The 11,463-nt window shown below is 39.3% G+C and overlaps 1 protein-coding gene and 1 pseudogene across 2 annotated transcripts; one reads left to right on the top strand and one right to left on the bottom strand.

The window, feature by feature from the left end:
* Positions 1–1,898: 1,898 nt before the first annotated feature.
* LOC144666091 (selenoprotein F-like) lies at positions 1,899–7,399 on the bottom strand (annotated as a pseudogene). Its single transcript, XR_013573119.1, has 6 exons — positions 7,132–7,399; positions 4,586–4,649; positions 4,243–4,292; positions 3,721–3,788; positions 2,595–2,973; positions 1,899–2,403 (listed from the first exon to the last, which is right to left on the bottom strand). The product of XR_013573119.1 is annotated as a selenoprotein F-like (transcript).
* Positions 7,400–7,512: 113 nt separating this feature from the next.
* LOC144666080 (uncharacterized) lies at positions 7,513–9,985 on the top strand. Its single transcript, XM_078527430.1, has one exon. The coding sequence runs from the start codon at positions 7,770–7,772 to the stop codon at positions 9,135–9,137; it is 1,368 nt and encodes a 455-aa protein (XP_078383556.1). The 5' UTR covers positions 7,513–7,769; the 3' UTR covers positions 9,138–9,985.
* Positions 9,986–11,463: the final 1,478 nt, after the last annotated feature.

The following is an 11,463-nucleotide window of genomic DNA, read 5'->3' as shown; positions in this document are numbered from 1 at the left end:
CTCCTGATTGGGCAGAAAAAATGCTTCGTACTATTCTGCCCCATTGGTGAAATATACCAACTTTGGAATCACTTTCATGTGTTCTTAGACAACAGTTCTTGTATCAACCATACTTTCACCTAAATTTACATCAGAGCTAAAAAAGGTCCATAGTCACTGAGGGAATTTTCATCGTAAATACGAGAAAACACAGGTACCACGGCTTTTGTGTGGCAAGGACCAAAATGGATTTCACCTTAGGGGAATGACACTGCCCTGTCCCCAGTCACCTACACAACAGAAAATGAAATTAAAATTCCACTTGGGAAAAAGCGGGGTGCATAGGGAAAATCCCCCCTCCCCTTGAGCTTGCTTGAGCTTCCTGCTTACTCTACTTTCTTGTCTTGTTCTCAGCTCTTGTTAACCATGCGAAGCCGGTTCATAATCTGGCCGGCGTTTTTTTGTTGTTTTGTCAGTAAATCGTTCCAGACCCACCGGGCCCGGCCGGCTCCTTGGTCACCGTCACGCAAGATTTGATGTTTACTAGCGATCACTCGTTTAACATGAACACTCTGCTCTCTGTTTAGAGTGAAATGTATATTTTTGTGTCATTCGAGTGTTTTACCAGAGGAGAGGACTGAATAAACAGATCTAAACACATAGTGAAACCAAAGACTATTTAAAACTACCACTACGTCAGACCCAAGCCACACAATCGCTCGCCTGTAGCTATAAATAATCATTCACCTATTTTAAAAATATTTACGAATACTCTGTGCTCTGTTTGTGTGAAATATTTATTTTTGTGTTAAGCAAGCATTTAGCTCAGAGCGAGTACAAGTGGTGCAATTTAGCCGGGACGTGTTGAATGTTGCAAAACAACTACTTGTTTTCTGGATATTTATTATTTATTTTTGTTTTGAGTTTATTTTGGGAATCGAAACGAAAATTGCAAGCTCATCAAGAATGTGTCAAGACATGGGAACACATCATCGGGCCAGGGGAATTACCTGCTTGATAACCTTTATTTATACTTGCAAAAGCTCGTTGGACGCCGCTAAATGAAGAAATACCACGGGATGGCCTAAGTCTACTCTTAATTTTGGTGTGAATTGGACTTCTTTTTGATGCCATTTATGAAGCGGTTACCGTTTGGGTTTATTTTATTGAACATTCGGAACAAAATAAATATTTGCATGCGCAAGCAGGAAATTATCCGGCATGCGGTGAAGGAAATTCATGTCACGCACACTCTGTGACTCACGCAAACACGATTTGTGTGTTTTTTCAAGTGACTGCTTTTCTGAAGATTTTTTACTGTGCGGCGCTGTGCCTTTTCTAGCCAAAGAACTGAAAGAGGTGGTCAAGCATTAACCACGGTTTTAAACTGCTTGAAGTTTCTTGTTTCTACTGATTCCCCCCCCCCCCCCATCCCCTGTAAAAGCCTGTTTCGGAGGCGAGTAATGGCATGGCTTAGTAATAAGAAGCTGCACTAAGGGGAATGCCATGCCCCATGCAAGTTGTAGATGTGTTTCTGAAGAACTAGGGCCACAACAGTAACCATTTTGGGAACTGTCTTATTAGAGAAGTTTAAAGGTGAGAAGAGATTTACAGTCAACTCTCTAAAATGGACACCAGCTGCAACTGTCCATTTTATAGGTGTCTGTCTTATAGGGAGTTAAGTTACAGTAAAATGACTGAAAAACAGCAGAAATGGGACCAACATCAGACGCCCGCAAGGGAGTTTAGTTAGAAAATGACTGAAAAATGGCAGGGGTTGGACCAACACCAGTGTCTGTTTTGAAGAGGTGTCCATCTTAAAGAGATGTCCACATAAACCCGTGTTGAAAAAGACAATTTCACAAAGTACCATGAAGAAGTCATTACAGAATCTTTACACACTCAACACGCATCAACGGTTACCAAGAAACAGTACCGGTAATTTATTAACTAATACCTATTTGCATTGAAGTTCATATATACCAGTGGAACTGAACGATTTAAGTCACAGCATTGATATCCTCCTGTTAAAAGCCTCCAACTTTACAAGCTTATGTAGAGTTTACAGTAAAGTCATCATAAAAACAGAGGGAGAATCAGCTGTTAACATACAACTGCCTTGTTCCCAGGTGCTGTTGTATTTCGTTGGTAAAATGTAAGAAAACTGATCATGCAGACTAAAGCTTTCTTCTTTGTAGTCTCCTTTAAAGTTATTTTTTAGGATGTCTCGCAATGTTATGAGTATTGCGTGACATTCCAAAAATAGCTATGAAGGAGACTCTCTTTGCATCAGTCGCATGACTACAGATGTACCACACATGACCAACGAGTGACACCAGGGAACAAGGCACTTAACAACCAGTTCACAGTTATTATCTCAGTGGTATTTTTCAAACAGCTTACTTCAACAATCTTGGTTTTGTTCTCAAGTGTGAAGACCAGTATTGGGGGGGGGAGGGTTCTTAAAAAAGGTGTCTGAAAAATATATTAAAAATATAGGGGGTCTTCTTCTAAAAATTTTTTTTTTTTTTTTTTCTCACCCCCGATTTTTTTTTTAAGGATAAAAAGATCTCGGGCTCACAGAAAAAATATCAGTCTCGCCGTCTCGCATTTACCATTCGGCACCCCTAGTATTTTGCCAGGCACAAAAAAGGGTACAATAATTCTCATTTTGTACATTCTAGAATCACCTACAATATTAAGCTAGTTTACATAAATTATGGCGAAAGGAAGTGATAGGCACAGCTAGTGTTACATGAGAAAACAATATCTGAAGATCTATACAATGGTTTTGTCTTTAAATAACGGTATCAGAAGTCCTTTGTACAGTGCGTCCTCCAACTTCACACACCAAGCAAGGGTTTTTAGGTGAAGTCTTCATAATACTGTACAAGGTGTCCTCTTCTACATTCATTGTAATATTATTATAATTTTTATTTTACAAGTCTCTCAATAAGAAATTCTTCAACACTGTCTGTATTCCACTTTTCAATGCTGAAAATTAGGAAAAACCACAAAAAATAATAAGTAATAATCATCTACTAAAATATATTGTGAGACCGAAATGTAATCACAAGAAAATTCAAATAAGTTTTTAATGATCAATGCTTAGCCTAAAATGTTACTTTCACTGACAGATTTTAAAGACTCTTTTGTAACTCTAACAAATGCAAGACCTCCTTGAAAGCTAAGTGCTTTAAATAGTAAGTAGACTGTCCACAGCCTCTCTATTTTCCATCGCAAAAAAGCGAGAGAATCGGCAAGCGAAGCCAGCACGAAGCGCGGGAGAAGGGGAGGAGGCGCTGGCCTCCAGTTCTCTCGCCGTTCTTTCCCTGCGTCATTCGATTAAAAAAAAAATACAAAAAAATAGAGGGCTGTGAACAGTCTATATAGCAGCCAATGATAGTCTAGTCTATCAACTTTATTGGTCTTAAAAAATTTTTAAAATTTTTACAAATAAAAGAAGAAAACGAAAAGGACAAAAGGAATTGCGCGAACGGGAAAATATAAACTCGGGCTAGAAAATTTGTCGTGAGGGGCGAGGTTACAGATAGTGTTCCAAGGTTTTACAATTCTATTGAAAAAGAAGCTTGAAAAGTTGCGGTGGTAACTGGGTGGCAAGCAAAGCTTGTAAATTTATTCCTTTTATAATGGTAATGAGTAGAGTAACTGACTGATTGAATGTGTGTCATATAGCAGTTTAATTTGTATGTTATAAGTTACAAAACAAATTGCACATACCTTAAAACCTCTTTTACCTCATTGTTTTCATCATGCAGCTTTAGAATTGGGTCGGCCCCTCGTACAAACTGAAGATAAGAAAATAACCATGGGTTATAATCAGTAAGTAGACAAATTTCCTGATGATAATATTTATATGATCTCTTATGGTGCCATAATTTATATAAAAAAGGAGCAATCAAGAAAGTAAAGATCGTTATTTTCACATCTCATACGTACAAGCAAAATTACTTGGAAGCCACTAAGTACTGCACGGATTTCCCACTACTAGGAGTATTACTACTTCCCTAACAAGCCAGGGAAGCTTGAATACCTGCAGGAGCTTTGTGCTCCTGGCAGGTTTTAACCAAGTCAGATTGTCCGGTGGGTGGGGTGGGTACGCCAGGGATGAACACTAAGGAAACTCTAAAGCTGAAGTAATTACTGTAAGAGGGTTAATGGAACTCCCTTGAAAAAAACCTGAGTATGCTTTTCTACCAATAAAATAATAACTAAATTATTTTAATCAGCTGTACAACTTACGTTTATCCTAAGGTTAGGAAACTGAGCAGGCCTCTCACTCCGGACAAAGGCTGAAAAAACAACACAGTAAGAATTAATCCAACATAATTCAATGACCATTACTTGGTGGCATCATAAATACAGTTAACTTCACTGTAACGACCCTAATTCAGTTTCCTACTAAAGCTTAAAAAGCAGCCTACATCTTAAAATGACTTTTAGTCAAAAACATGTTTATGAAACTTGCTTGGATAACTACCACAATTTTTATTATTTATGCTTGTAAAATTTAAAATTCATCATGTGATATCATTTATCAATTCTATGATAAAAAACTGAGTTTTAAAAGCAATGTTGTTCTTACCCTGTATTTGAGGGAACCTCCCCAATTTTCACTGACACACTTCAAGAGTGCCAAAAGCGTACCTCTACACAGGAAAAAAAAACAAAACAAGGAATATCAGATCATCGATATCACATGGGTGAAAGTAAAAGAAAAGATATTATGTAAAAAAGAGTATTGGCTAGACATTTAAAAAAAACCGTTGGAGTACATGTGTTACAATAAGTAGTCTAGCGTGACATTGTGTCGTGTAAGTAGTCACGCATTCCAGTTGTAGTTGTATTACCATATTTGGTCAATAAAGACCGCTCCTTGTTCACGGACCAATGGTGTCCATATGTTGAAACAACATGGTGGAAGATAAATCTCAAAACGCTAAGGATTTAGCCTGAATAGCTTGGTGGTTAAGCTGGTTAAGTGATTAAGCTGGGTTGTGCATGCATGAGTGAGTGGCAAAGCCATGAGGATCCTCCCTAAGCTCCCAGGGATGACACTAAGGTCTGGCTGCTGGCTAATTCAACCGGCTGAAATAGAATTTAAATCCCGCTGAAATTTCACATGACCACAAAGTTAGGAAAACTTTTTTAGCTGCCAAGGCCAGAAAAGCCAGCTGGGCTTGTTGATGAGCCGGCTTAGTGTTTTCTTGGCTACATCCGCGGGCTCCTCCATCGAGGCTTTGCTGCTCACTAACTTCTTCACCACCTTCACCACTTGCTCATTTGCATGTGAACAATCTGAGCCATGCTAACTACCAGGGATCGAGTAGTCCCTCATTTTTTATCACAATCAGTTTATATATTATAATAATTTTAAACTTATCACATTTGAAAATTGATTAATTCAGGTTTAATGACCTAAGTACAGTAGATTGTCTGAATCATCCGATTAGAAAAAAGTTGATAAGAGTTTGACAAGAGTTTTCCTTAACTCTCACTGACTTTGATTGCCACTTCCAGACGAACAAGATAAGCGTTCAAAAGAATTGATCTCATCTGTCTGTCAAACAAGCAAAAGCTCTTGTCATCTCTCATGAAAATTAGAGCAGGTTCAGTTGTAATGACATTGCCAACAGAGAGCCAGTGTTTTCACTGTTTCTTACAATTTTAGCTTGATTTGCATAAATATATAAATACATACATGCGGTGTCAACTTTTTACCCGCCAGTAGGTTTGGCACAAAAGTGGAGAGAAGTTTTAGCTGGGCTATAGTCAACTCATTCTCGTACCTCGAGTCTTCGTCCCTTCTGCGCAGGCTTCCTGACCGTTGGTCAAAGGGAACGAAGACCCTGGGTACGAGGATGTAGTCAACTGAAATTAAAGTCACCCCCCACAGGTAAGAGCCCAAACTAATCAAAGGCTCTTCGAGCAACCTCATGGTAATTCTGCAATTCGATGAAGTGCCGACCGTCCAATTTTTTTTTCCAAATAAGCGTCCAATAATGTAACGCAATCTCACTTTATTACTATCGTTCAATACTAACGTGACACGAGATGACGTGACACGGAAGAAAAACGTGCTGTGGATGTCGTGTTAACTAAAACACGTCACACTGCAAGCGTACAATTTTGATAATACAAGCGTAACTGCATGTCGTTTAGCTGCTATCAATAACGTCACAATCTCACTTAATTTGCCTTTGAATGTTTTCTTGCGCCAATGGGTCATTGATAGTTTTTTTTCTTTCAAATAAGCGTCCAAACATGTTACACAATCTCACTTTGTTTGCCTTTGAATGTTTTATTTTCCATGAAAGTTGCGACATTGATGGTTCGTGCTCTTAGGTTTCGTAGCACGAATTCTATTTTTTCACCGTAAAATATTTAAGTGTAACCTTTGATTCCATCCTTTTTGGCATTAAGTAAATTTGTTTTGTGAATATGTTTACTTTTCTGTCAGCACGTATAGCGTTATTTTGAGCAGCGAATAAAATTAGAGAGAACTTGATGTGCGTTTCTGCTGGACTCAAAAAGATGAAAAACGGATGACGTGACACGAGATGACGTGACGCGAAACAAAAACGTGCCATGAATGTCGTGTTTACGTAAACACGTCAGATGGCAAGCATGTATCAGTAATATCACAATCTCACTTCATTTGCCTTTGAATGCGAACGGGTCATGATAGCGTATGCTCTGAGGCTTCGTACGGCGAATTATATTCTCTTTTATCACCAGAGGATAAGTGTAACTGATCCTCTTTCGATCTGTTTTGTGAAAATTCAACCTTTTTTCCCTGAAAGAGACAGACCCTGGGAACGAGGTTGTAGAATAATTTGTTTTTGATTGACATGTGCTGAATGGCGTTTTAAAGAACCTTTCTGTCAGCACGTTTACTGTTAAATGCATGAATTAATTGCGGTTTAATATCAGAATGGAGTGAGCGAGTGGTCGAGTGAGGGAAACACGTGACTTCGAGAATGATCACTACACCTTCATTACCATTCGGTAAAAAGCGAGCTGTGTCTTGTTGCTGACATAAATAAGATAAAAGTTTACTTCATTAGAACAGTGAACTGCTTTCAAGAAAGTTTTTTATGCAGATAAACAATGAATAAACGTAATTCAAACCTTTGTGGCTTCTTCTTGACCGTCTGCGTGACAACAATTTCGGCAATTCTGTTCTAGCGATGGTTCTGATGTGAGATTGAAAGGTTTTAACTCGTCACACGAACTACAAAGTAGATTTACCGAAAATCCCATGTCTCTACATTGTTCTGGAGTCAATTCTGATAAAGTAAACTGTATAAGAGCCAAGAAAATGGAAAGGAAAGGAGACATATAATTCGTCCAATCCATTTTGAACAACTCACAAAGCGACCATCGAAAGTGAGCACCGAATATCGGCCCCAGACCTCTCTCAGTCTTCTTGGACAAAAGCTTGGAAGAATCTAAATTTTGATCAACCTATTGGGAAAAACATTCGCTGCTCAAATGTTAGAAAGAAAAGACTTCTGTAGCTTTTAGAATGAAGAATTGATTTTTTTAGAATTTAGAGTTCTATGAGAGTTCTTTTGTCAAAGTTTCCTCAACAGGGTTTGTTTCAAGGCTCGCTGTTTGAAAGCGCTTTCTGATCATTCTCTTCTCGTTGCGTGACAGGAAACGAGAGATGACGTTTTCAGCGAAGATGTATCATATTTCACACGTGCAGATTTCCCGCGCTTTTGTGTCACTTTCTGTCACCTTTTCTGTGAGGCAATCGTGCGAAGATGTCGCTCTCTAGCATTATTAGAAATCAAGGCAATGAATATTTTCGCCAAGCTTGCGAAAGCCAAGGCAAAAACCTAGACCTTCAGAAAAGAAGAGAGTTGTTTGACCAAGCGTTAGCACGCTACTACCAAGCCAAGGAAAAGGCCGAAAATCCGGAGGACGAGTGCTCGGCTGCCAAGAACATCGGCAAAGCCGCATGGCGGATAACCAGTGTGCTCGCACAAAAGATGGAAGGATTTCAAGTCATTCTCCACTATCAACACGAAGCAATCAAAGGCTTATGCGCTGCCTACAATCGAAGCGAGGATTGTAAGCCCGCCCAATGGCGAAGTGAAGTTCTGGGGACACTCAGCCTTTGTTTACAAGAAGTTATCGATTTGTGTGATTCATTTCCCACCAACGTGAAGATTCATCAAGTCGAGAGACTTGTTTCGCTCACAACCGTGGATCGGGCGGCAGCAGATCTGCAGTTGAAACTGGCGACCCTGTACTTCCACGACGGGGCCACCAAACTTCAAGATGGCGAGTATAAAACGTGCTTGTCGCGTATGCGAGATTGTTATCGACCCATCGAAGAGGTGAAACGGTTGGCTCGTGTTACCGGAGATGAACTTGATGATCTGTTACGTGAAAGTGAAACCTTGGAGCAAGATGTGTTCTATCATTCATGTTCTGCCTCATCGATGCAGGCTCGGCATCATGGAGACCAACTCCTGACTGTGGCTTTGCAGGACATGGAGGAACTTGACATGACCTTGGTTTTTGAGGTCATTGACTGGTACAAGCAAGCCGTTGTCCTGGCAAGAGAGGTTGAATTGGAACAGGAAGCAATTGCTGAGTGTAGGCTGGGCGTTGTGTACGATAAAGTTTTAAAGTTAACCCAGCGTGCCAAAACCTACTTTAATCACACTTTGCAGCTGGTGGAATCCATGAAGCCACGCGTGTTCACCTCACACGACTGGTACAAGGAGTGCATTGCCACCTTACAGAGATACCAGGAAGAGGTCCGACAGCGGGATGAAGAGGAAAAGAGAAAAGTACGCGAAAAGTATCTAGGGGAACTGTCAAAAGAGTTGGAAGATATCAAGGAAAACAACACCAGTGCTATTGCTCTGATAAAGCACGTGTACAACACCTATCCTCCAAAAACTCCTTCCTGGGAAAAACCAAGTGATGACGACATGGCCAAATGGGATTCCCTTGAATGCGGCACCAAGGAGTTCAAGAAGGTGCTCGTCAAGGCGTTGGCTGTTTTCCATCCTGACAAGGTGGATGAAAAGGAACATGGAATGAAGTGGAAGGTGCTTAGCGAAGAGATCACGAAAATGATCACTTCTTATTACGAAAATACCAAGTTTGCTTGTTGAACTGTCCGATGAAGCAACATGTTTGCTACATACACCTGAGGGAGGGAGGGGCTGGGATACTCAACATCATAAAAGTGACAAGGAGGTGCTGTAGATTTTTTTTTGGGGGGGAGGGGAAAATTATTTTTCCCCATTTTTGGAGGTAATCATGTTTTGGTAAAAACATTATTGATTCCTTTGTTTGTTCAAACTTAAGGTGAAGTTCTTGTGTGTGATAACATTTTGAAATTGCCTTTTGCTCTTGTTCAAAATATTAGGGTCTTTTTCATCAGTATAGTGTTTAAATCGCAGCTTTGTTTGCACCTCCTTGTAGTTGAGTACCCCCTGAGACACTAAACTGTACAGTTGAAAGTTTCCATAAGGGGATACTAAAGTGTCCTGTTACGAACATTGAGACTGTAACTGAATATCCCACTATAGTACAGTAGCATTTTAATTGTACCATATATTTTACAAGATAGACTTTTTCTCTGAATGTCAACGTAGAGCTATGTAGTTTTTTAAAAACTTCTATGCTACACAGACTCCAAAAACTACAACAATGCACTATCCAATTTTTTAGGTGTCTGGGTGTGTGTCGGGGGGGGGGGGACTTCCCTTTAAATTACTGAAGTTGCTTATGCAAGTTACGGTGTGTACATGTAGTGGACCATCCTTACACCTGGTATGGTCCTATCTAAAAAGAAAATATTGTTTGAACTGATCCAGAACATTGCTAGTCCTATCATGGTTTTGTTAGTTGTAGTTTTAAATATTGTTGTGTTCCATAGCCATGATAAACAGACACCTCTTGTCATTTTTTAACTGCCATCAAAAATAAGAAAAAATCAGGGCCTTTTTGCCTCATGCTCTTAAAAAAAAAAAAAAACCACCAACACAAACACAGGGGACTGTGTCACGGCTAAGTTAATTTTAAATTTTGCCAAACACCCGCTATGAAACTAAATGTTTGCAAAGAAATTAATTTTATGATTCTAAATGACAAAACCATAGCTTCACTGCAGCCAAATGTGTTTCCCGGCATTTGATTCCAAGTTACAAGTAAACAAGATTAACTTTGAAAACTGTTCCGCCGGATCACTTTTCAAAAACCCATATCGCAATCCGATTCAATCTTCGTCACTTTTGGTCATCCGTACCTTCTTTTGCATTTGGTGTGTTATTTAAATATTTCCTCACTGTTTTAAGATGTTATTTTATATATTTAAACGAATCTGGTGGTAATTTCCTATGCCTAAGTTTGGCTAAAATCCGTGACACGGTCCCTTTAAAATTCCATTAGGGATTGATGAAGGTCATGTGACATCCTATTGCTCAGTACAGATAGACAACAATTTTTAACCAACAAAACAGTTGTTAAATTTATGTGATGACATACTACAAGATTACAATGATTAATGTTTCAGTTGGAGGTTACTCTTAAGTGATATTTGTGGTTAATAAGTCATGTCAAATTTACAAAAACATTGCTTGAAAGGTTATTAATTTTTGGCAAAAAATTTGGTCAGGTTTGATACAATATTATAAGGGGTGGTGAAGGGAAATTGAGCTTGGTAAGGAGGGAAGACTTATTTCTTTTCTGTGAGCCCAAGATTTTCTTAGCCTAGCAAAAGAAGTTGAGACTCAGAAAAGGCATTATGTCAAAAATCTGAAATAGCAAGAGCTGTGAAAGTTGGATAAAATTCTGACAAACGTATTTTTCGAAGGACCATTCACCACCCCTAGTATTATCTATAGTAGTGTACCTTTGGAAAATATTGTTAATCGTTTCTTGTGCATTTAATAAATGAGAAATTTTACAGTTTTCGTGATGTTTTGATATTTCTGGGATGAATCTTAGATCATGTCGGAATGCAGAGGCAGAGTTGAGTGATGAGATAGAAGGTTGCTGTAAATGCTCTACCTCCACTCCCCCCCCCCCCACAGTGGAATAACTATGTCTCCTGAAAATCGGCCATTGGCAGCTTCATGGAGATATTTTTTGCCGATAAAGATTAATGATGGAGGCCCTGCCAGGGGGGGGGTTCCCGTGTTGCTTGCCTAAATTTAAAGATGCGCTGTGTCGCTGCTTTATCAAACTTTGTGTCGCTGTCGGTTGTAAACTTGAAGGAAAATTACTTGTCCTTGTTGGAATTTTAGTTTTTCCAAAAGTTTGTTGCGATAATTTTTATTTTATGTGCTGTCGCTACTTTTTGGGCCATGTCGCTTGTCGGAATTTACCCTGGCAGGGCCTCATGATGTAGAGAAGAGTGGTAGCCATCATTGCTTTGTGGGAACCCCCACCCTATATAATAAAAAAGAAACCAAAATTAAAAAAAAAAACCAA

Source organism: Oculina patagonica, chromosome 1, assembly GCF_052425735.1.
Source record: "Oculina patagonica isolate OP01 chromosome 1, crgOcupat, whole genome shotgun sequence".
In the NCBI taxonomy this organism is placed as follows: domain Eukaryota; kingdom Metazoa; phylum Cnidaria; class Anthozoa; order Scleractinia; family Oculinidae; genus Oculina; species Oculina patagonica.
This window is presented reverse-complemented; position numbering and strand designations above follow the sequence as displayed.